Below are 26631 nucleotides of genomic sequence, written 5' to 3' on the forward strand. Positions count from 1 at the left end.
ACATTCTCATTTTTGCTCCATCTTTGCTTCACTTGTTTGAAGACACAAGTGGAGTGCACAGGTAAGGAGGAGCAAAGACAGGGCTACGCCATTTGGCCTCACTGTGGCTGAAGGTCTAGGGAGGGAGTATCGCAGGGGCTGCTGGGAGGACGAAGCTTTGGAGGAGGCTTCTTAGATGTCTGCAGCAATGGAGCGTCTTGATGGTAGGTCCAACTCCGCAGCAGGAAACTTTGTTCAATTCCAAGCAAGGTGCCTGAACTGAAGTAATAATTTCTGAACTTTTTGAGGAAGTGAAATAAGAATGTACTTCTTATAGGCTGCAGTGTGTTCCCCTCCAAATCTACATATTTAAGCCTTGACCTCAAGGACCTCAGAATGTGACTGTGCTGTATTTGGAAACAGGACCTTTAAAGAAATAATTAAAGTAAAATGGGGTTATCAGGGTCAGCCTTAACCCAGTGACTGGTGTACTTATACAAAGAGGATATTAACACACACAAAGAGACACCAGACAGGTTCGCACGCGCGCGCGCACACACACACACACACACACACACACACAGAAAACTTGAAGACCCAGGGAGAAGACGATCATCTACAAAGTAAGTAGAGAGGCTTCAGAAAACAATAACTCTGCTGACATCTTGATCTTGGACATCCACTAGACTCTAGAACTGTGAGACAATAAATTTATATTATTTAAACCAGGGGTCCCTAAACTTTTTACACAGGGGGCCAGTTCACTGTCCCTCAGACCGTTGGAGGGCCAGACTAAAAAAAAAACTATGAACAAATCCCTATGCACACTGCACATATCTTATTTTAAAGTAAAAAAAAAAAAAGGGAACAAATACAATATTTAAAATGCAGAACAAGTAAATTTAAATCAACAAACTGACCAGTATTTCAATGGGAACTATTGGCCTGCTTTTGGCTAATGAGATGGTTAATGTGCTCCTCACACTGGCAACCAATGAAAGAGGTGCCCCCTTCTGGAAGTGCAGGGGGGGGTGTCGGCGGCGGATAAATGGCCTCAGGGGGCCGCATGCAGCCTGCGGGCCATAGTTTGGTGACCCCTGGAAACCACCCAATCTCTGGTCATTGGTTACAACAGTCCTAGCAAACTCATGTACTACCCTCCTCATTTTAATATCCCTCCAGATGACAAGTGTGCCTTAGTTATATTTGTTGTTTATTTCCATGGTAGCAACTCATTTTTTAAGTGCCCTAACCTAAATAACAAAAATGGAGGAGGGAAAAATTAAGTTGGAGAAATGTGGACATACGTGGATGGGGAACAGAAACAAGTCTAATTGAGATGGTGTCAGGTCAGCATGAGATAAGGCTCAGAGAACCTTCTCCACCTGTTTCCAATGAGTCAGACACTGGTCACTGTTTGACAGAATTTCTCAGAGAAGAGGCAGAAACCAGGGCCCTCAGTTTAGCTAATACTCTTAGCTATGGGACAGGAAGGAAGGTATGGAGGAGAAGCTGGGATTTGAGCCTTGGTTAGGGAAAGAAGCCCAAAGGAAGAGCTGGGTCAGGAAAAATTAACCATATGATTTCTACCTATATTTTATATGTGCAAAAATAATTCAGAATAAAACTGAAGGAAGAAAAGGGAGTTAAATAATTATTGAGTTGACCCTTTGTGGAATGTGTGCCAAAGACAAATTTAAGATGGAAACGAAGTGGAGAAGATACCCCAAAAGCTCCAAATTGAATATCAGGGGAGACCAAAGGGTGTTTGGAGAGGTGGGGGAAGGGTGTAGAGGGGATCAGCAGAACAGAATGCAAGGGGAGTGATGCTAGTCTAGTTACTATTAAATGCCCTTGAATTTCTCTCATTTATTTAAGGAGAATCCAGGAATGAAAGATGCAGCCTCTTCACCCCCTAGAATCTTCCAGTCCAGTGATGAACATTGAGAAATAAATTGTTAGTAAACTGCAGTGTTATATGTACTGTGAAGGGCACACATGTGGTGCACTGGGACCAGAGAAGGGACACCTTGACTGATGCTTGGAGGATAGAAGGCCTTCCCAGAAAAGGCAATGTCTCTGCCACGTCCTAAGAGAAAGTGGAGGTTAGGCAAATAGAGAGGTGGATGTGCATTTCAGGCATGTGCAAAGTCTGTGACATAGCAGAGCATGACTCACTCATGGATCTGTAAGTAGGTTATTCTGGTTGGCGTCTGAACCAGTGTTTCTGAATCCTGGCCTTTTCTCCATGGTGGGGAGGGAGAGCAAGGGAAGAGAGCCACAGTGTCTCCTAGAATTGAAAAATGTAAAATGGGAATTCATATGTGCATATTATGAATCATCTGGATGATTTACACAGAATTAGGAGCTATTATAATAAAGAGAATTTAAGACAACACCAAATTTAGCAATCAATGTTCTTTTTTTTTCTTTTAAAGGAATGTGTTTAAACAGTGGTGAAAAATGGCAACCTGAATGGAACGCACTACTGTACGTTTTAAAGTCATGGGTGACCTGCAACATTCTGGTTCCAACAATAGCTCAGGGATTTGCAAATTTTAGGGAACCAAACCAGTACCCCAAGTCATCAGGCCATAGGAAAGACTGCTGGGCACGTGTTTTAAGTGAGGTTCTTGTGCTATCCTGGAATTTCTGTCAAGGAGATCTGGAGAACTGGATCTATTAAGAAAGTCTTCTAATGTGAAAAATGAAACAAAAAGAGCCATCAGCTTTATTGAGAAGTGTGAAGTGGTAGTACACTAAAAGAGTAGTCTCTGAAGAAATACCACCGAGGGTGGGATTGGACCACCGAACAAGGAGCGGAATTGTTTCTTATACACCTGATGTGCTTGGCTTGTATTTTTTCTTGGTCAAATTTCATCTGTTATCATCACTTGGTCTCCACTTAATAAAAAGTCTTTTGCCCTTAGAGCAGATATTTGGTGCACTTTCATTGTGATTAAATAGATTGTCTTTTGACTAATGAATTGTTAAATATGTACACTACACCCCATAAGATGTATTAGGCCAGATAAAATTGGAGTTTGAGATGCAACTAATTCTAAAGGATTTTATTTTGATATAGATAAGTACTAAAATTTGAAGGATTCTGAGGCAATTAGCAACTTAAGAAATTTTAATAAAAGGCTCTGTGACTGCATGGAAGAATGCATGGTAGACTGACTGAGTGTAAGAGCAAATCAGTTGCTTATTAGTACAGGGCCCTGTGCTGTAACCACGACGCACAGGCTTTGTTTAATCAGTCTTAGAGACTCCCCAATGAAAGATGATAACTCTCTCATGGAAGAAGTGGCGATTTAGATTTCATTTCAGCCCAAATTCTTTTTCCTTGTGTTTCTCTCTCAGTTAGAATTTGAGAACGAATGTATGCTTGGGGACTGTGTTGTTCGTGGCTGTATCACCAGAATCTAGAATACTGCCTGGTCCATATTTACAGAATGAACTTACATCATTGACACACCTATTTCTGGACTAGGTACTGTTTTGAGCACTATAGAAATCTTTGTCATATTTGAATTTCACCATAGCTAGTCAGGTATCCTCTCAGCCTCTGTTGAGACTGAGTCTCAGAGAGGATAATTAACTGTCCAAAAACAAATAGCTAATAAGAGTCAGATCGGAGATTTGACTCAGGCCTTCTAACTTCACTTTAATAATGTTTCAGTTTATCTTGGTTTTAGGGAAAGGGTTTGGTTCTTTGGTGGGAAGACTGGATCTTGGATGCCGTAACATTTTTGGATGTTTTCTTCTTCCTGCTGGCATATATCTTCAAAGATCCATAATGTGAACTAGAGAAGTTGTTAGTTGATATCCTTCCAGATCCAAATACCTAGTGATACGCCGGGACATCATGAACCTCAAAAACACTTTTTATCCCAAGAGCACCTACAGTGGGACCTGTGGGGTCCCCCAAAGGGCTCTTGCTCATATGTTGGCCATTAGCTGCCAGGCCCCTCAGGTGGCTGCTTGTTGCTGGCATCCCCACTCCTTCCCTTGCTTACATGCTTTCTTATGAGTCACATGACAAACAGCAAATATTGTCCTGATGAGTCATTTTTGGCCCTGAAGCCACTGCTCACTCAAAACGCAGGAGATGGATGGGAAGAAGTCTTGGCATGAATTCTTAAAGAAAGAAACTTGGCCTGGTTACACATATTTCCTTTGTTATAAAATTCTGATTAAAATAAAGATTTTTCACTTGACACAGAAAATCTGCAATTAGTATTTTTTTTTCTCTCCTGTAACCAAAATTCACCTTTGCCCCAACCTTTGGACTTGACCATGAACATGATAACTCATTATATAAATATGAAATTCCCCATTGTCTTCATAACAGTTTCCAGGGAAAACTCTTGCAGGTAGGCTAAACAGTGTTATTTTTGAAAGAGTTATAGGGAGCATTTAAAGGGCAGAGGTCTTGTATATAAATCTCCCTTCTTAATTGGATAGTCAGAGTGCAGGCCTGTGTGTATGTATACAATTGGAGAAAAAGAGATTTGTTATTTATACAAAGATGTCAATAGTTTTAAGGCATTTCTTAGGAAGGAGAATTTTTATCTGGCTGGCATTTTTTAATAGGGGAAAAGAAAGAAAACTAGTGACTGTTAATACAGGCATTACACTGGAAACATGTTCATTATGAATTCAATTTGCATTTTAAAATATGTTTTACTGAGCACTTTCTAAAAGTAATTTACTGTGCAAAGCTGGGAAATAAAGACGAATAAAGCACATTCCTTTACGCCAAGGAATTTACAGTCTAGAAGGTGAGGCAGGAGAACAACCCATGATTATAATCAGGTATAATAAGTTTTACGCAGGAGGTCCGTGCAGAGTTGTTATGCAGGAGTACTTAGGAGGGGCATCGACACTTAATCTTAACCAAAGAATGACAAGTCTTAGTACAAGCAGTCAGACTAGGCTTGGCAAATATGTCTGTGGAGGGGTTTTGAAAAGACTTCTCCAAGGAAGTGGCATACTGGTGTCTTGAAAATAAGTGCAGAAGTATAGGGACAGCTTCATTGCAGGAAGAGGGAAAGCCATGAGGATGCTGCTAAAGGCAAGAAAGAACTTGACAAGTCCAAGGACACTGCTGGAATACATACGGCTGGGGCAAGGCCATTCTATATTTTATTTTTTTAAATGTCAATTTTTGTATTTTTATTTTTTTATTGAATTTATTAGGTTAATACTAGTTAACATAATTATACAAACTTCAGGTGCCCAATTTTACAACACATCTCCGTACACTGTATTCTGTGTTCACCCCCACCCCAAGTCAAGTCTTTATCCATCACTGTTTATGACCCTATACTCTCCTCCACCTTGCCAAGAATGACCACATTGTTGTCTGTGTCCATGAGTGGGGTTTTTTTTGTCTATTTTTGCTTTTTCCCTTCACCTCCCTTGTCCAGTCCCACTGCTCCCATAGATGTCAGCCTGCTCTCTATGTATCAGTCTGTTTTTATATTTCATTTGGTAGTTCATTTTGTTCATTAGATTCCATATATGAGTGAAATTATATGGTACTTGTCTTTCTCTAGCTGGCTCATTTTACATAGCAGAATGATCTCCAGGTCTATCCATGATGTTGCAAAAGGTAAGATTTCCTTCCTTTTTTATGGCCGCATGATAACCATTATGTAAATGTATTACAGTTTTTTTTTATCTACTCCTATACTGATGGGCACTTGAGCTGCTTCCAAATCCTGGCTATTTTAAATAATGCTGCAGTGAACATAGTGGTGCATATATTCTTTTGAATTAGTGTTTTGGGATTCTTAGGATATATTCCTAGTAGTAGGATCACTGGGTTAAAAGGGAGTTCCAGTTTCAATTTTTTGAAGCAACTCTATATTGCTTTCCACAGTGGCTGCACCAGTATGCACTCCCACCAGCAGGGCATGAGGGTTCTCTTTTCTCCACATCCTTGCCAACACTTGTTGTTTGTTGATTTATTGATGAGAGACATTCTGACAGATGTGGCATGATGTCTCATTGTGGTTTTAATTTGCATTTCTCAAATGATTATTGATGTTGAGCATTTTTTCATATGTCTATTGGCCATCTGTATGTCCTGTTTAGAAAAGTGTTTATTCAGGTCTTTTGCTCATTTTTTAATTGGATCATTTGTGTTTTTGGTGTTGAGTTTATAATTTCTTTATAAATTTTAGATATATTAACCCCTTATCAGATATACCAGTGAATATATTCTCCCATTGAGTGTGTTGTCCTTTCATTTTGTTGATAGCTGCTGTGCAAAAACTTTTTAGTTTGATATAATCTCATTTGCTTATCTTTTCTCTCATTTCCCTGGGGCAAAGCTGTTACAAGAGTATAATTTTATTTTGAGGACTGCAAGAAAGCAGTGAAAAATTTAAAGTGAGGGAATAGAATTAGTTTTGCATTTTATAAAAATAAATTGTCAGAATTTTGAATAAAAATATGGTTATTTTAATTTGTGTCTTTGTACTTTTGATTATCAAATAAGAGACAGAAAACTTGCTATAAATAGAAAGTTATATGATGACCCATTATTATGCTGGTTGTTAGTATAATTATATCCCCATGAAACTTTTTATTGTAACTTCTATTCTAGTAAGTAATAAAATAAACTTATTTAAGTTAACTGTCTTGCAATGGCTTGGATGAATTATGGAGAAAGACTTGAGGCAAGATGCCAGTCATGAGGCTTTTGAGCAATCAAATTAGTGGAAATGCTACTAAGAGATGGACTGATGTAATTGGGAAGGAGAAGCAGAAGAGGCACAAGTGTAAAGGATGACTTGTACATTTCTGGCTTGGGAAATTGGCTAATATTTATGGAGAACTATGTGCCAGGTACTATTATATAGGTTTTAAGTATATGAACTCATTCAGTATTCACACCAACACAGTGATGGAAGTACCATTCTTTTCACATTTTACAGATGAAGAAATGAAAATGGAAGAAGGATAACTAGCTTGATCAAGGTTACATAATTATCAAGAACCACATTTGGGAGTGATCAGTTCATAGAGTTCCTAAAGAACAAAAGTGGATAAAATAACCCAGAAGGCATATATTCTGTGAGAAAAGGAAAGGATCAAGGGTAGAACCTTGGGAAATTCCAATATTTCAGGAATTGACAGAGGATAAGATTCCTGAAGAAGAGATGTAGTTGTATCAGCCCAAGAGGTTGAAGACCCCAGAAGACAATGGTGTGATAAATGCCAAGGGCCTCCAGGTTGGGGTTGCCACCTGCCCCTTCCACATGAGGAAATGGAATCTGGGAGGTGATGGAGCTGGATCCACCACTGTCCAAGATGCTGTGCCCTCCCCCTGCTCCCTAGCCTTTGTCACTAAGGAAGAGTTTGGAGAACAGACACATAATTTTTATTTTTGTATGCTTGATTATCTACAATGACAGGAATGAGGGACTGAGACTTGGTTATAATTAAAATTTAGATTTTTCTCTTCTATAATGCCAGTTGTTAATCTAATTTCTTCTGTGTATAATCCTTCCCTGGAACACATAATGAGTTATAAAATTAGCTGATTTAAATTCTACCTCTTTTTTTCTCTCATTAAGAACTAGCTAGAAAGTCTCTAGAAGGAGAAACAAAAGACGCCAATTATCCAAGTATCCCTCAAATACTCATGTGGGGATAGTTACCTGGATGGCTTATAGCTCACGAAGTTTGTTGGCAACCCTTAGGATTTACAATAATTGCTAAGGTAACCTTATTAAATATTTTCTTTGGATTAACATTCAGCAATACAGTGAGTTCTCAGGGATCTCTGCTTTCCCCAGGCACTGGTGCCAGCCGGTAGTATGTCAGTCTGAGTGCGGGGGACCCGGGTTCGATTCCCGGCCAGGGCACACAAGGAGAAGTGCCCATTTGCTTCTCCACCCCCGCCCCCTCCTTCCTCTCTGTCTCTCTCTTCCCCTCCCACAGCCAAGGCTCCATTGGAGCAAAGATGGCCCCGGAGCTGGGGATGGCTCCTTGGCCTCTGCCCCAGGCACTAGAGTGGCTCTGGTCGCGGCAGAGCGACGCCCCCGGAGGGGCAGAGCATCGCCCCTGGTGGGCGTGCCGGGTGGATCCCGGTCGGGCACATGCGGGAGTCTGTCTGACTGTCTCTCCCTGTTTCCAGCTTCAGAAAAATACAAAAAACAAACAAACAACAAAAAAACAACTTACATTAAACAATCTGAAGAAGGCAATATAACCAAACACAGATGTAAAAATGGCTTTATCTGTGGGAAAAAAAAACTGCAATAAAATAAGAGAAAAGAAAATAAACTTTCTATAGTAAGCTAAAGCTTGCAAAAAACAAACAAACAAACAAAAAAAAAACCCAGCAGAAAAAATAAAAAGATCTTTTAAACTACTTTCTCAGTGAAGATGAGTAGCACCATTTTTTTTTCAGTGTGGAGATAATTTTTTTTTTTTTTTTGTATTTTTCTGAAGTTGGAAATGAGGAGGCAGTCAGACAGACTCCCACATGCGCCCAACCGGGATCCACCCGGCATACCCACCAGGGGCCAATGCTCTGCCCATTTAGGGTGTTGCTCTGTTGCAGCCAGGGCCATTCTAGCACCTGAGGCAGAGGCCATGGAGCCATCCTCAATGCCTGGGCCAACTTCGCTCCAATGGAGCCTTGGCTGCAGGAGGGGAAGAGAGAGACAGAGAGGAAGGAGAGGCAGAGGGGTGGAGAAGCAGATGGGCACTTCTCCTGTGTGCCCTGGCCAGGAATCAAATCCGGGACTCCTGCACGCCAGGCCGATGCTCTACCACTGAGCCAACTGGCCAGGGCCTAATTTTTAATAATATAAAAACATAATATCAGGAAAGGAAATTTCTTTCTTTATATACTTTGATAACTTATTCTTGTTAATAGCATATTCTTTTGACACCAATAGTAATTTTATGCTCCACAATAACCTTTAACAGACATTGATGAATTGCATAGTTGAATACTTTCTCCTTAACACAGTGATAAACTGGAAAACTGAAATTCTCTATTTTCTTACTTAAGACATTTTAGTGCTTTGCTTTATATATGATTGGTTTAGTATCTCTGAAGCCCAACAGAAAATTTCTATAACAGACTTTATCCCAGATTTAAAAAATAAAACAATTATAGTCAATTAAAGAGAAAGGAACTTTTTGGCTAATTTTTTTCTTTTTTAAATATTTACAAACTAAAACTTCCCCACTGCCTACTGTATAGCTTCAGTCCTACATTTTCAGCTAAAATTAAAAAGATCTCATGTGCTCAGCCTCGGAACCATGTTTTGTTCTGATGGCCTAATTCTTCCTCTTTCAGACATCTGCTATACTGTCCCTTGTGTCCCAGTTTGTTTGTTTTTGACATTTCAAATTGAGGGTCTTTACCATTGGTTAACATTTTGATATTAAGGGTTTTCCCCATAGTCAACATCCAGTAATAAAATGTCTATAAAACTCTTTTCCCTAGGTCCTTCATTATACTTCTTTTATGTTCTCCAGTTGGTGATGTCTTGCTTTCTCCTTTTTTTCTGTATCCTTGTCTTAAAAAGAATTGTTTGTGGATCTCTGTATACTTCACAAATAAAATTTTTCCAATTGACATGGCTGTCTCCATCCTTTGCCATCTAGCCTCCACTAACCACTCTCATTTATGGATCTTGGACAAGGGGCAGATGGATGCTGTTTTCTCATTTGATAATGGGACAAGGTAGAGAGAGCCAGGCTAAGTACTTTGTCTACATGAGGAGCCATTTAATTAGTTGACTCTAGTTCATCTGAGTTGTAGAACTTATATTTGGATCATGATATTTATTAAGAGTTCCACTTTCTTAAGAATTGGGTGTTTTCATAATTTGACATTCTGGGTAAATTATATATTGGGTCACTTTTCCTTAGTTAAGTTCTATTTTTCCAGTGTGTTCTTTTTGCTCTGTTCGTAAATTGGGTAGTAGCTACTCCAAAAGTGATTGACCTTTTTAGATCCTGGGTCCTCCGGGAGGAAGCAAAGCCTTTGAAAAATTACTGACAGCTTATTACTTATCATTTCTTATGTATCTTGTCTTTTCGACCAACATTATGTCATCTTTGAGTGAAAGGAATAAAGTAAGTATAAATTTGATTGAAAGAAACTATAAAAAGTATAGTTAGGGTTAAATGTCCTGTTTGCCAGTCATCTTTTGAGAGCAAGGGTAAAACAACAAATATCTTCATCTACATATATAGAAGATGTTAACCAATCAAAGAGGAGAGATGAGTGTTTGGTTGGAAATGTCTGTGCATGTTGAAAATCTGTGATCTTTGTTCTCTGTTTTCTGGTCCAAGTCATCAAGTGGCAAAATGCTCCTTGGAAGGAGGAGGGGTATAGGAGAGAATTGGGGAAAAAGAGGCCACTGGTGCAGAGACCTGGTCATTAGTCCAAAAGATAGTTCCTTCTAGATAATGTACCAAAATAGAATGGATGCTGGGGGAGAAAGAACAGTCAGAAATAAACAATACTGTAAAATGCTTTATCTAGAAAATGTTAGCCTTCCCTAACAAATCTTGAAACAACTTTGGGAGAAAAAAAAAGTTTTTAAACAAACTACTTGGCAGTTCACAAGCTCTTTTCCACTTTGTAGCAAGAAAATGTGCTTTACATGAACATTATCAGTTTCAAGATTCTCTCCTTCAGGTGTCTCTGCTTCCCTCACAACCCAGGAAGGAGGAGGGCTGAGAACTGGGCCAGGGCTCCATGTCTGATCCTTTCCCTCCCCCTCATCTCACTCCTCACCCACATATATTCCACCTCCCCCAAACTCTTTCCTCCTCCCCTTTCTTTCTCTTGAAGTAAGTCTTCAATCCTGCTGTCTCCAAAGTCTCGCAATGGCCTGAACTTCAGCCATAAGCAAATAGCTCTTAAATGCCTTCATTTCATTCCATTTTTCTTTCCCCATATTTCTCTAAAATAAATCAACATAAGGTAACAACAAACATAGTGTCATCACTCTATATTCTTTGCTCTTGTGAGTTACATGCAGTAAAGAAATATACTTCAGTGCCTTTTGACTTACCTCACTCTTCATAGTAAAAATTACACTTAGCAAAAGACAATACTCAATATATATTAATAAATAATATTAACAAAATGTATGCAGGATTTTTTTAAGCTTTATAGAAAAAATAATTTTAAAAACATCAATTTTCAGGAAAATTATTCTTCCAACCACTCCAAAGTTTGTTTGTTTGTTTTCATCAAAAGAATACCATGGAAAAAAGTGCAAATGCCAAATTAAACAAAACCCTTAGCATTCAATATATTCTGGAACTTGTGAAATTATATTTGCACTTTTAAATGAATCCAAATGCTCCTTTAAAAAGGAACCCACTTTTTCCCCAATTTATTTTCCTATGATGACAAGTAATAAATATTCTTTCCTTTTTGCTGCATACTTATGTTAGAAAAAAAATATTATTTGAAGAGAAATTCCTTTTTTTCAAAACTATAGTTTAAAGAAAGATGTTTGAATTACTTGTAGGTAGGAAGCAGGTAGGTACAATGAAGTAGTTCTTATATTAAATCTTTCTAATGGATGAAAGAGGGACAAAAAGAAATGCAGGAAGCCATAGAACTTTTTTAAAAACTCTATGGTAAAGATTTTTTTCTCTTGCAAATGGAAAAGTTGCAAAATGTGGGAATAATTTTAATTTATTTCATGTTTTTCAACACAAATAAAATCTAGACCTTCTAATGGCAACATAGTCCACACAATGAACTGTCAAAATCATTTGAGCTAGTGTACTAAGAGGAGTTCTTCATGGTTCCTATGGCTTTTGTGGCCTGTGTTCATCATTAGGACTTCAGAAATCTCAGTGGAAAAACTATAGACATTTTACTGGTACATCATGGGGATATTGAAAATATTAACCGCATATATCACCTACATCATCACTGGCCATCTGGTCCCACTGAAGCTATAAATCCAATGCCCAAACTGTCTCATTAAAATTTCTTGCCCCTCTTAGTCATTTCCTTTCTTTGGTCCACAGCTCTTAATTCCTCTCATCTTTGAAGATCTTTACTGCTATTATTTAAAACCTCCATTCAGCTTTGTTTATTCCAAAATTATTTCTTGAATCATTTAGTACCTACTATATCATAGCCCTTGCTTCCTTATAGGTACCTAAGCTTTTCTTACTTCAATGATTATTCCTTTACCCCTGGGTCCCCTATCCTGTGTTGCATTTCCCCTCATGGCTTTTATTAATTCTATGCCAATCTATTGGCTTTGAATATGAGGTCCACCCTACCTTTACATTGGAACACAGAAAGTTCCTAGAATTACACTTGACACCCAATGTGGGACTTAATAAACATAAACGCACCTGAAATTAGAGAAATCAAATAATAGAAACTTTCTGGTTTTGATTTCTAACATGAAAATGAATTTCAAATAAATCATTTTCTTGCTACCTTCCTAAAGTATCTTTTTAAATTCCAGCAAGACACCAAAGACCTTTTATTGCACAGATGTTGAGAAAGAGCTAAGAACTTTGGCTTATTTTATGCCATTATATATAAGGTGCTATTGGGATATAATTGACATATTACATTGCTTAAAGAGTACAATTTGTTGATTTAATTCATTTATGTATTGCAAATGAATACCACTCCATCTTATCACATAATTCCCATTTCATGTTTGTGGTGAGAACATTTAAGATCTACTCCCTTAGCTACTTTCAAGTATATAATACAGTATTGTTAATTATATTCATAATCCTGTGTGTAAGATACCCAAAACTTACTCATCTTCTAACTGGAACTTTGACTAATATCCACCCTCCTCCCCATATCACCCATCCCCAACCCTTGGTAAACACCATTCCCCCACCCCAAAATACTCTTAGAAAACAACAACAAAAAAAGAAATGCACAATCAGAATTAAATGGAGTCATGAAAATGGTTCTGACAGCAGCAGACTTAAAACCAGAGTCAGCTTACTGAATTTCATAAGCATGCAATTAGTAAAAAAAAAATAATAATGGTAGAGCCTGACTTATGGTGGAGCAGTGGATAAAGCGTTGACCTGCAATACTGAGGTCACCAGTTCGAAACCCTGGGCTTGCCTCGTCAAGGCACATATGGGAGTTGATGCTTCCTGCTCCTCCCCCCTTCTCTCTCTCTCTCTCTCTCTCCTCTCTCCTCTCTAAAGTGAATCAAGTCCTAAAAAAGAAAAACACAACAGTAGACATATTATATGGCACCTACCTTCTAGAATTAGTTTCTTTTACCATCTCATTTAAACACGTGGAAGGGGTGTTTGTCTAGAATGACTACGTGAGTTAGGTTTTTATTTTTTGTTTTTTGGGGGTTTTTTTTGAGACAGAGAGAGAGTCAGAGAGAGGGATAGATAGGGACAGACAGACAGGAATGGAGAGAGATGAGAAATATCAATTCTTCATTGCGGATAGGGACAGACAGACAGGAATGGAGAGAGATGAGAAATATCAATTCTTCATTGCGACACCTTAGTTCATTGATTGCTTTCTCATATGTGCCTTGACCATGGGCCTTCAGCAAACCGAGTAACCCCTTGCTTGAGCCAGTGACATTGTGTCCAAGCTGGTGAGATTTGCTCAAACCAGATGAGCCCACGTTCAAGCTGGCAACCTCGGGATCTCGAACTTGGGTCCTCTCCATCCCAGTTCGACACTCTATCCACTGCACCACCGCCTGGTCAGGCGAGTTAGGTTTAATGAAATGACTTGACTGCACTCCACTTACCTGCAAGTCGTCATCTTTTTAAACCCTTGTATCACATTGGTTCCACATGTCATGCATGACATAGAATTATAATCAAAGAAAAAAAAATATGAAGAGGCAGTCACTGGCCATCATATTTTTCTAGTCTCTCTCTGATGTATGACATATCACAATTATGCTTCCATTCCAATCTATAGCTATAGATATGTGTGTGTGTGTGTGTGTCAGTGAAAACACACAAAAAAGAATATTTAAATCCTGTATAGAGAGTTGAAAATATGATTAAGAACATTGAGGTGATAAGCCAAAGGGAAGTGTTAACCTGGAGATTTTTTGGACATATAAACTCTATTTTTCTAAATTCTGGTTGTCAGAACTTCTGTTTCTTCAAGGTGCATCCATATGGCAATTTTGATATGGAATAGTTGGAGACTGTCTTGGAAAGTAGAGGTCAGCGAGCAGAATTCTTACCATAATAAGGTGTAAGCCATTGAGTGAAAGGAACAGTGTTCCCCAAGAACAGTAAACATGCTGGAGTTGGTTTATAAGGTACATGGTCAAATATTTTTTCATTTTCAATAGCTTAATGAGCACACAATTATGTTCATTTTAACATGGATTATACTATGATTCCTGTACCTTATTTAACCATATAAATATGTGTATTCTTTAACTATACAAACCACAATATCATGCATATTATTGCTTAGGATAGTAGTTACAGTAAGTTTCTTTAAAATTATTATTCAAGTAAAGGAAGTATGTCAGTTGAATGGAAAAATATTTAGTAAAAATGTGAGTGGCACACAAATATGGCAAAGTTATGAAAGAGTCATTCATATGACTGAGATTTGGGAAATACTGGGTTAAAGAACTAGGTATATTTTTTTAAACTAAACACTTGTTGCCTGTTATCTTATGCTTGGAAGTATCAAGATAGTAGAGTTGCATATGTTATGTGTTTTTAAAGTGCATGAGATGAATCTATCCCAAGCATCATCTTACTCCTGTGCTAAATCAGCCATTCTGTTCTGTAATGTGGGGAGAAGCTGTGTTTGTTCACGACTCCCAGAGGTGTATAATGCATCTGGAGTCATGTCTGTAGTGCACAGTCTTTGACAATAGCACTACACAAAGTAGGAATGTGAAATAGTCAACACTATATGATTGAACCAGGTTTAGTGGCACAGATAACTTCATTGTGCTTGGGGTAAACTATCTCTCATCCTGTGTGCTGTCATCAAGCAACTTAATGGTTGTTCTTTTGGCTGAGATAAATGTAATGTTTCACACAAGATTTACTGGCTTGGCAGAGTTGCAAATTTTATTTTGCAAAAGTTGAGAAAGAGCAAAGCTGAATAGTGCTAAAAACAGAACACTTTGCTACTGTGTAGTGTCTGTATTTGGTGCTCAGGGTGTTTTATTTATAGATATCTATTAATACATAGCAAGAGATACAGAAAGAAACATAAAAATACCTTTATCAAATAGTTTCTAGTATTCAAGTGTAACAGCCAAAGAACAGTAACACAAACTGTTCTTTTTTGGGGGGAAACCATCTTTTTTACCTTTTTCTCCTTTCCCTTTCCTCTCTGAGGAGGACTGTGGCTACACAGAGCCTTTCCCTTCTTACATCTTGGAGCGATGGGGTAGTGTGGGGGGTATAGAGGGAGGTGGGATCTCCATGTGTATTCCTTTGGTCAGTTCTTTTAACCTCTTCCTCTCCAACATCCCTTTCTAGCAATGCTTCAAGTAAAGGAGAGGTGGGAATACCTAGCTTGTAAAACTGGTTTGTGGGGGTTCTTTCTCCCTTTCCCTCCTGTTTCTTGGGAAACTTATTTGCTGGGAAACTGCTTGGTAGTGCTTTAGCTGCCTTCTCTAGGCTTGAAAAGGGTTTCCTTCACCTTCTACAGTAGGAAAAAGGGTTTGCTGCAAGAGGTGGAGACGGGGAGAGGAACGGAGAAGGCAGTTGCCACCACTCCCCCATGACACACAAAGAAAGGAAAATGGAAAGCACACACATGCATGCCTGCATGCATGTTGGGAACTCGGGATTCAAAGAGATAGGCCAAGAGTGTACTTAGAATTACAGGACCTTCTCAGCTCTGAAACCCATGCATTGACTTTAGCAGAGCCTTAGAAGGCCAGAGGCGAGGCATATGAGGGCAGATCACTGCTACCCACTTTTTGTTTTTATAATTAAAATATTGATACATACACAGGACTTCACCGGATGACACAGACAACAGAAAAAGGAAGATGGGCTGTGGGAAGGCATGTGGGTAGTTTCATTTTCTTCACTTCTCCAGCTGAGGGCTGGGGGCCACAGGCACTGGCAAAGGCAGCCTCGTGGAGGTGGGGGTGGCTCTGGAGAGCCAGGCTTCCCTGAGGGGTAGCTCAGGCTAGACCCAGGGAGACCTGGAAGGGTGAGGGAGGTCATTTCTGGGAATGATTTTAGGACAGATTGGTTCTGACAGTGTTTTTGTCAAAGTTGCCAGGATGCTAAAGCAAGGGTGTGACAGGGGACACCCTGTCAAGACATATTATCCATAACACCTTTCTCTTCATGAGGCAAGCTTGGGTCCTGTGAATGTGACATCAGGTCTCCTCTGTCGCATGGTCTTCTGGGGGATGGTGGTTGGGACACACTGGCCAGAGCTGAGGGGGACAGAGCTGGCTTCCTGCTTGGTACCACCCAGCCCTAGGGGCAGCTGTGCCTTCCCCGGCCTCCAAAGCTGGACAGAAGTAAGCACAGGGAGGAAACAGAGGGCCCTGTCATAGGTCCCTGGAGACTAGATGGAGGCCTCTCTGGTGTAAGTGCGAGGGTTGGGGAGAGGGTGGGCTCCTGCCACTTCCCCACCTCCTGCTCTTGCTGCACTGGCTCTCTTACCAGACAGATCTTATTATGAAACTGACATTGCTATTGTTACTGTCTCCCCAACAATGATGACTTCCAGGAGATCCAGGGGACCCAAGTGTGCTCTGTCCCACAGCTTTGGTGTTGCAATTCAATCCTTTTGATTCTAGCAGTGAAGGGCCAGCAGGCAGAAGGAGGAAGAAATAGTCCATGGGTTCCTCTTGAGTAGTGGATATGGGTCCACATTCGAATCCTCCCCACTTCCTGCTCCATAAGAAAGGAAACTGGAGTCAACCAGATGAGGACATGGAAGAATCACCTAGTGGAGTCCCTAAGTGTGAGATGCAGACCCCTTTTTCAGTGCAGAGAGGATGCACTGAAATTCATCCCATCGGCCTTACCTGGAGCACCAGGCACAATCTAGGGAAGCTGGGAATTCTGGGTGCTCAGGCTTGTCACTTGAAAAATGAGGCTAATTGAAAATACCAATGTCTTACATTTATGTTTGATTTATACATTATGGCAATGGTCCCCAACCCCCGGGCCGCGGACCGGTACTGGTCCGTGGGCCATTTGATACTGGTCCGCAGAGAAAGAAGGAATAACTTACATTATTTCCGTTTTATTTATATTTAAGTATGAAGGATGTTTTATTTTTTAAAAATGACCAGATTCCCTGTTACATTCGTCTAAGACTCACTCTTGACCTTGTCTCGGTCACATGATACATTTATCCATCCTACCCTAAAGGCGGGCCCGTGAAAATATTTTCTGACATTAAACCGGTTTGTGGCCCAAAAAAGGTTGGGGACCACTGCATTACGGCATGTTGTCACCTCTTCAGCAATTGCTCTTTAGGGACCTCAGGGGGTATTTCAAGGTGAAATAGGCAATTACTTTAAAATGTTAACACATTATTAAAGGTAAGGTATTATTCGGCATGGTTCTTTCCTCCTTGGCAACACCACCCTCACTCACTGAGTGTTTGCTGAACCCAACTCGAACAAGAACACCCCTTTGCCCTAAATGAAGAAGGTAAAGGAAGAAACCCGGAAAAGATGTCCCTGTGTTGGGAGTAGGTGTCGTATTCCGAGAGAGGCATCCCCCTTTCCTGTGTGAGGCGCCATTCCTCACCCTTCCTCAGCTCCTACCTCTGGCGGCCTTTCCTTCTGTTTTTGGAAGCCAAGGCTTGTATATCTTTGTCCTTAAACAGCATTAGCCCCTGTAACTCTTCGTCTCCCCCTGGCGTTCCTCTCCCATTATTACTTAAAATTGGTGCAATTAAATGTAGGGCGTTTGGGGCAGGGGAAGGAGGGTGGGCAGAGAAAAAAAAAACCTTGTGGGGGCTTCTAACCAGTCACACTGAAGAATGGGGTATGTGCCTGAAAGGGCTCTCTCTCTCTCTCTCTCTCTCTTTTAAACTTCCTTTCCTTGCCTTTCCCTCATCGTTCTTTTACATTGTGGAAACAAAGAACTTAAGCAAAAAAAGTCTTAGGGGAGAGGATTTGAAGTAAGAGAAAAAAATGTGCAGTGATCTCCAAAATAATCTGAACCCCAGTGGGGGGGGGGGTGACGAGGGAGAGAGTTCCCTTGTTTGATCAACACTAAGAAACAGAAGAGACATAAAAGGAAACGAAGTGAATAACAAAAAAATTCCCCGCACACAATACAATGTATTTAAACTGCAGCTCATACTTTTCATACCAATGGTATGACTTTTCTGGAGCCACTCTTTCTGATTCTTGAATTCTGAGGCTGGCGACTTGCAAAGGGGAAGGCAGACTGCCGCGCCGCACGGGCAGGTTTACCAAAGGTCTCCAATGGGTATTTTCTTTTTTTTTTTAGCCCTGCCCCTGGATTGTCAGACGGCGGGCGTCTGCCTCTGAAGTCAGCAGTGATTTCCTTTACAGCCTGGTCTTATCTCGGGCTGCACGTTGCCTGGTGGTGACTAATAACACAATAACATTGTCTGGGCTGGAATAAAGTTGGAGCTGTTTACCCCCACTCTATAGGGGTTCAATATAAAAAGCCGGCGGAGAGCTGTCCGAGTCAAACGCGCTTCTGCATCTGCGCCCAGCATAGGCGAAGTCCTCCGGTCTCCGCTGCTGTCCCCGCACGCCACCGCCAAGAGCGTCTTCAGACCGCTGCCTCTGCCTTCTTTCCGGGCAGAAACTTCTTTTTCTCCCTATTCAAGAGCACTTAAGCTGACGGATCATTTTGAAATCAGCATAACCAGAGCGCTCTACGGGAACTGAAGCTGTTTTTCTTCGTTTTCCCCTTGGGTTCCCCCCCCCCCATTTTTTCGTTTTCCCCTTTTTGTTTTTTTTCCAGAATGGATTATTTCCCCATGATTTTCTCTCTGCTGTTTGTGGCTTTCCAAGGAGCTCCAGAAGCAGGTAGACACGTTGGCTTGTAAATCTCTGAACGTTAACGTCTTCTTATCCACCTTAATGCTTTCCTTGCTTCTGTTTTTCCCCTTCTTTTTATTGCTGCAGCTAAGATATCAAGTCTCTGGGAAATATTACTCAAAGCTACTTAAATTTTCTATTTGGGGAAAAAAATTCCACTACTGAACCCAATTGCCCCTGTAGCAATAAAATAACATTATTGTTATTGCTTAGTGTATTGCCTTGGCTTTTTAACAGTGTAACTCAACAAACAAGGCATAACTTAGCCAAATGTATATTTGCAATATATGTGTTCATGCAGGTAATAGGACGCATAGGAATGTATGTATACCTTATTCAAATGCTGTTTTAATATGATATGTGTGTTAATTTGTTAAATAGTATTTAATCATTTCAGCTTGAAGCCAAGGAATTTTTATTCAAGTCATTCAAGCAATATTTGAGCAGTAAAATCACCTGCAGAACAATCTGTTGAATAACCCCCAGGCAGTTTCAGGGCGAAGGAGATGTTTTCTTTAAAATTTGTCATCATGGACTTTAGATTTCTTATGGCAGATTTTTGGCACCCAAAACAGTATGAGCTCTATTTTCAGTTTTATTCACCTGTCCTGGGAAGGGACCTGGGATGAATCTTAGCTGCTTAAGAATTTAGATAGGATGGGGGTGCATCTGCCCCGTTCTCCCTTCTGGGGTCAAAGCACTTTTTTTGTCTTTTCATGACCCTGACTAAAGAGAAAGGATGTCAAGGGAATGAAAATCCTGGAATGTGTCTGATCATTTGAAATGTACAAAACTGAGCAGATAAGCTTCATGGCTTACTTGTCAGAATGAAGAGCCCCCACTGCAGCGGGAGGGGAGGAGGCGATCCCAGACATGCCAGGCTGCACCACAGATTCTGGACTTGACCTCCCCCCCTTGACGAGGTCCCCCTGAACTGCTGCTTAGCTTCACCTTTGGTCAGTGGTTTCTGCAGAGCTCATGGCCTGGAATGAATATTGAAGAGCTGATTTCTCTTCTTTCCCTCCAACTATCTCCCAAAGCTCTTAACCTCCACCTGATTTCAAGAGGTATATGTCATCTGGGCCACTCCCTGCCCTACATATGCTGTGAAGTGGTGGGCACACCCCTAAACAGAAGGCCATTGTGCGTGGAGAAGGGGCTCCAAACCTAGGAAGAGGCCATGTGATTTATTTAGTTTTAGATTTTTGGTCATCAGTCAGTTTTAAGCCACTGCAGGTTATGCTGTCTGTCCTATTAAGTTCCATGCAGAAGTCAACCCAGATTTCTAACAGGCAGCATTTCTATACATGTCCTTGAAGGTTGCTTCTAAGGGACTGCTAAGTCCTTTTCCAGGTGCCTGTTTCTTCTGCACTTGTGCAGTCCCCCTGAGGTCAATAAGGCAGTGGGGCTAAAGGTGAAGCCATGTATAGGAGGAAAAATGTCAAGAGCCCTTTTTCCCTGCTTCTTGCCGAAGGCAGACTATAGGCTGCACCTTCTTTTCTCCGTTCTGCTAGATTGGGCATCAACCTTTGACCCAGCGTGCCCCTGGCCTCCGAGGAGACACCCTCATTGACCTGTTCTTTCTCCCTAGCCGAATTGGACCCCCAGCTCAGGACGCTGGTGGACAGCAATGGAGAGGATCCCTCCTCCAGCACACACCGCCGCCCCAAGCGCTGCTCCTGCTCTTCCCTGATGGATAAAGAATGTGTCTACTTCTGCCACCTCGACATCATCTGGGTCAACACACCCGAGTGAGTCTCTAGAGGGCATTGTAACTCTAGTCATTCCTTAGCTCTGGCCCAGTTACACTAGTTGTTTTCTGGGAAGCTGCTGATTTGGATTCTGAGGCAGCATTCCGACCACATGGAAGTGCCTCATTGGGGGAGGACAGTGTCCCTCCATTTGAGGAAACAGCAAGACAGCTTGGATCTTAGCAACAGAGGGGAGGGTGTTTCTGGGGACTGTTGCTCAGGCTATTCATGGCAGGATAGATGGAAGGAGCTACAAGCAGGAGACTGCTGCACCTTTCTGAGGAGAAACTTGAAGGGCGCAGCCTTGACGTAGAACCCAGGGTCCTAACGCCTCTGTCCTTTCCCACTAGAAGACCCTATTCCAAGACAGTGAGAGCAGCACGGTCCAGTCCGTAGATCTCTCTTCTGCCGCCAGAGTGGGGAAAGCACTTCCCCTTGCCACCCTGGAAACTAGCTCACCCATCAGAAGCAGTTGTAAACAAAAACATGTTTATTGTGCCTGCTGGGTGCCAATACAGCGAGGAATGACCAAAACCTAAACAAAACAAATCAAACTATACGAAAACCATCACAAGCCTTTTATTTACTAAGGTGATTCTTCCAAAGGGGAAGACTTTATTTCTTAAGTGAGAATCAAAACGTACACATTGGAAGTCACTGGAGAGCATTCTGACAAGTTCTTCTTTAGTCATATCACCTACTTGTAGGAGATGTGCCAGCTGGGCATAGTGTGTCTTCTCTCGCCCCCTCAGAGGGCACTTCTAGCATTATCATATGACTTGAATTGAAAATAGGTTTTCCAAATCTTGTGAGTCATGGTTTTGCAGTCTGTGTCCTATCCTCCCTCATATCTGTTAACTAAATAAAATGTTAGAAATGAAAGAAAATATGAAACAGATACCAAAGCAGAGATGTTATAATTTTGGACAAAAGGACAATGTTGCTTGTGTCAAGAAGAAATTGAACTTTGTAAACAGCTGAAATGGAATTTAATTGAATTAGAAAAACTGATTTCTCCTGGTTAGGTATACACATTCAGGGCCATTGACAGACACATGATCCTGACTTGCCACTTCTTACGCTCCTGAGTTTTGCCACCAAACGCCAGATGGTGGGCTTTGTATGTTGCAAATGGAATGAGTTTACGCCATAGACTGCATCATTTTGAATGTTATTACTTATGCTAATATCGTTTGTTCCTCTCTTTTGATATTAGGCACATTGTTCCCTATGGACTTGGAAGCCCTTCCAGATCCAAGCGCTCTTTAAGGGATTTGTTTCCTACAGAAGCAACACACCAGGGAAACAGATGCCAGTGTGCTAGCCAGAAAGACAAGAAGTGCTGGAATTTTTGCCAAGCAGGAAAAGAACTCAGGTGAATACAAACACCTTTGCTTTCAAACAGTTTTATGATCTCCTGACCTTCTTCTTATTAGAATACTACAAAGAACAAGCCCATACTCCAGCAGTAAAATAAACAAGCCACAGAAATGTAGTGTGCAGGACAGAAAAATATGTCAGTAATCCCGTAATAACTTTGCATAGTGACAGATGGTTACTAGACTTAACGTAGTGACCACATTTTAAAGTATATAAATGTCAAACTACTTTGTTGTACATCTGAAACTAATATAACATTGTGAACCAACTATACTTCAATAATTATTTTTAAGAAAAAGAGAGAGTAACAGAGACATTGAGAGCAACTGAAGGTACCATTGCTGAGATGTATTTTCCTATGTGCATTTCAACAGGGACCAAGACACTATGGAGAAGGCCTGGAATAATCATAAGAAAGGAGAAAACTGTTCCAGGCTTGGAAAGAAGTGTATTTATCGTCAGCTGGTGGAAGGAAGAAAAATGAGAAGGTAAGAGGTTTCTAGGAACGGCTGGCCATCACTACCAATTCTAGTGGACGGCTCCCCCAGTCTTTCTTTCTTTTTTTCTTTTTTAATTTTAATTTTATTCATTCATTTTAGAGAGGAGATAGAGAGGGAGAGAGAGAGAGACAGAGGGAGAGAGAGAGAGAGGAGAGAGACAGGGGGGAGGAGCTGGAAGCATCAACTCCCATATGTGCCTTGACCAGGTAAGCCCAGGGTTTCGAACCGGTGACCTCAGCATTTCCAGGTCGACGCTTTATCCACTGTACCACCACAGGGCAGGCTCCCCCAGTCTTTCTTACTGTGATGGGAGAGAGGCTTGGAAGACAATGAAAAGGGCAATCTTCATATAGATTAAAAAAGAGCAAAACAATCTCTTTCAAATAGTTTCCTAAAGGCTTTGAATGCTGACAGCTGCTCACTTTGGTGATCCTTAGCACACACCTCTCCATCTAAAGGTTGATTTTTCCACAGTATATCCTGAGACACCTTTGTCATTTGGTCATATCCAGTTTTTGCCTCTTTGACTTAATATATTTACTGCTTTTCCTGAGAACCTAAACATCATTTCAGGGAGTTTTTTCGTTTTTGTTTTTTTTTAATCAAGGTGTAATGTATGATCAAATTCTTCAAAAAGTAGCAATTATTCAAATGGCCAAAGGGAAAATAAAGTCATTAGGTAGGGTTGGTGAGAGAATGTGCTGTTTTTCAGGTGTATTTATTTATTTAAAATAGGGAAATGCATTTAGTGGAAAGCCAAAGTCATTCCAAAAAACTCTCTGGTTTTCTCGTTAGTCACGAGCTGGGGCAGAGAAGGGATCTGGGTTAGGCACTACCATAGGCTTGCTTTGAGCAGCTCCACAGAGATGACCCTTTCAAATCTTAAACATTGTGGAATTCACAACCTGGAGAAAGGAAACTTGCTTTCAGATCTGTCACATGTTCTACATTTCCCTCTCATGGTCTGTAGAAACTTTTCCTAGAAATCCAGAGGCAAGAGGTTCTACGGCCCAAGTGTTCTGTGCACAGGCTTGGCGTCATGAACTACTCTGAGTTGTTTACTACTGCAGTGTGGGACATCCTCGGCTGTCTGTGACTTCCTACTTGTCAGTGCAGTGTCCTTAGTTCTGATCTCAGGCCACTGATGCTCCCCCACACCCCCAGATTACATAAACCACAGTTTCTGAATTGGTTTGGAAATATTCTTTATTAGTTTCTATAACATCAACTATTAAACCAATGTTACAGCTTTTCCCTCTTTCTCCTGCAAAAACAAACAACAACAACAATACATTAAATCTGCAAAAAGAAAGTTTGTTGTAATTGCCGTGAAACATTTGCTCTGGGTCTACATGTACATCTTTCATTTTTTTCTACTGAGGGTAGCAGTGGGTGGGATAAGGCTACAGCAAAAAAAAAAAGAATATCTCTAGTGTACCTTAAAACTGTATGTAATGCCTAATTCCCTTTAGGTATGACCATCTCACTTTTCCTCTCTTCCCACCTCCATTCTAGGCAGGCTTTATTTTCACTTGAGGTTAGTAAAGGGTAGCATGCTATTGCAGTTGGTGGTGAAAATTCAGGAAACTTAACTGTGTTTGTGCCAGATTCTAATTTTAGATATTTCTTTTGCTCAGGAATGACTTCTTTTTTAAAAAATAGAACTTGTTTTCTCCTGTTTTAATAGATTGGAGGCCATGGGCAACAGCATCAAAACATCTTTCTGTATTGCAAAGCTGAAAGCCAAGCTCTACAAAGAGAAGAATGTGATCCACAATCGAACACACTGATGACAGACTGTCCAATCTGAAGCCATCTCCTCCACAGAGAGCCATGCTGTGCGGCTGACTCTGCACTCCCTCTACACTGGCCTGGATCAGAGCAAAAGCATCCTTCCTGTTTAAACCATTTCTTATTCCAGACTGGCAAAAGACCAGCGGCCTCCTTCTAAACATTCCAAGAGTAGTTAAGGAGTCCCCCAACCCATCTTCATTTGCTCCTATCGGTGGTAATTGCTTTTGTCTCTCTTCCTTTGGAGTGACAATGGCACTCAGAGAAAGCAGAGAGACACAATGACTGGCAAATTATGGTGGCATCCTTCACTGGGAAGGGAGAAGATTCCACATGTGGGTGGGGTTTCTGAAGAGGGTCTGAGGGGCGTGTTTGTGTCTCACTCAGGCGCTTGGCACATTTCCGGGAGAAACTGCAAAGTCCACAGAGATTTTCTAAGGAATGCACAAATTGAACACATACTCGAGTTAAAAGAAAAAAGACTTTTTTTAAAAAAAATTCACAAAATGCAAAACCGAAACTGTTACTACTATAAATTAGGATATGTTTCATATATGAGTCTACCTCACCTGTGTTGCACTCTGGCAGAAGTATTTCCCTTTTAATTATTTCCTCTCAAACTCTTCCCTCTCTTGCTATCCTGTCCCATGAAACCTCCATACTAAATCCTAGCTTTACAGAAATCTGGCCTAATGTGTCAGTAGTAGTTAAAATATTTTCATGGTCCTCTACTAGCTCTGATCCATAAGTAAAAAGATCATTGAATCAGGAGATCCCCTTACCTTGATTTTTGGAAACACAATGGTATAGGGTTGTTAATGAAAGACATGGAAGAGTAAATGTTGGTTATGCTTTAAAGCAGTAAAATTATTTTCTTTTATGTAACTGGTGAATGGAAGAAGTTGGATTAAATTTTGATGTACTTATTTTTTTATAAATATTTATATTCGAACAATTTATTCCTTATATTTACCATGTTAAATATACATCTGGGTAGGCCATATTGGTCTATGTATTTTTAAAAAAATGTATTTCTGAATGAAATTTAGAAAATGTTTTGTTTTGCCTGTCAAGGTAATGACTTTAGAAAATAAATACGTTTTTCCCTACTATACTGATTCTGAATCACTTCTAAAATTTCTAAGAAGTGGGCCAAAGTGATAAGAATTATAAGGAGAAGAATTAAAGATGGTTTCTTCAAAAGGTGACAATGAGAAGGAAAATAGTCTTAGCTATTTAGACAAAGGAGCTTGATCTATAACTTAGAAGTTGCCTTTGGATTGCAATAAAGTTAAAACCCAGCTTTAACTCCTCTGTCTGTCCCCTTCTGTTTCCCCTTCACCCAAAAACACTCCAGGGACTTCTTCATTAGCTTTGCTTTGGTATTAGACAGGATCCAATAGTTTAAATTGATGGTGTGGTGAGAGGTGCTTTCTCCATTAATGGACTGAAGGAAGCAATGACAAGGTGACCTCCCACAATGTGCCCAATTACGCAGTTCATACCAGAGTTCTTTGAGAAAATGGCTTGCTTGGAGCAAGTTAGGGGCCCCCAATGGCTTATTATTTGCTCTGATTAAGAATGTTGTTTATTCAAGAACACCGAGTTCCGTTCCTTCTTCATGGTAGCCCAGGGCTGAACACAGGCCTGTGGAGCTAGAGACACCAAATACTGATTCTAGTTCTCCTGTAGCACAGTCTCAGTTGCCTCTCCATTCTGCCTTGGTTGGCCTTGCTAAACCAAAGGGGATGAATATTGTACTGTAAATGGTTGTTACCAACAGAATCCCACAAGAGTTTGATCAGCTTATGAGAATCTTCACCACCCTTCTCTGATAGTGACTGAAAGAATGTCTGACATGAACTTGCAGCGACCACTGTTGTCCAAACACTGACACATCTCAAGGCTGCTAATAGTCTTCAGGTGTACTTCGTCTGGGTCCTGGGTAGAGTGTCTATCTACCTTTATAAGCATTATTTTCCATCTTTCACTTTTTTTAAGGGAGAGTCCTTTAAGTGTCTTTGGAGAATTGCATGTAAAGCTCACTTTATCTAGCAAACAGTTTCTCAGTGTGTGCTTCTCAAGGAAACTAAAAATTTGTGCATATTGACAGGATACTTTTCTTAAATTTAGCCACTATTTCATCTTCAGTAACCATTCAGTTATCCTGCATTTTGAGTCCCCTCATCTGTTAGCGAGGGTTGGAGG

At 40.5% G+C, this 26631-nt stretch overlaps 1 protein-coding gene across 1 annotated transcript; it reads left to right on the top strand.

Moving 5' to 3' along the window:
* The first annotated feature begins 18501 nt into the window (after positions 1–18501).
* EDN1 (endothelin 1) lies at positions 18502–25523 on the top strand. The gene is made up of 5 exons (XM_066372245.1): positions 18502–18989; positions 20593–20752; positions 21969–22127; positions 22507–22620; positions 24320–25523. The coding sequence occupies exons 1-5, from the start codon at positions 18926–18928 to the stop codon at positions 24420–24422; spliced, it is 600 nt and encodes a 199-aa protein (XP_066228342.1). The 5' UTR covers positions 18502–18925; the 3' UTR covers positions 24423–25523.
* Positions 25524–26631: the final 1108 nt, after the last annotated feature.

The sequence above is a fragment of the Saccopteryx leptura genome, chromosome 3, assembly GCF_036850995.1.
Source record: "Saccopteryx leptura isolate mSacLep1 chromosome 3, mSacLep1_pri_phased_curated, whole genome shotgun sequence".
NCBI classification, from domain to species: Eukaryota; Metazoa; Chordata; class Mammalia; order Chiroptera; family Emballonuridae; genus Saccopteryx; species Saccopteryx leptura.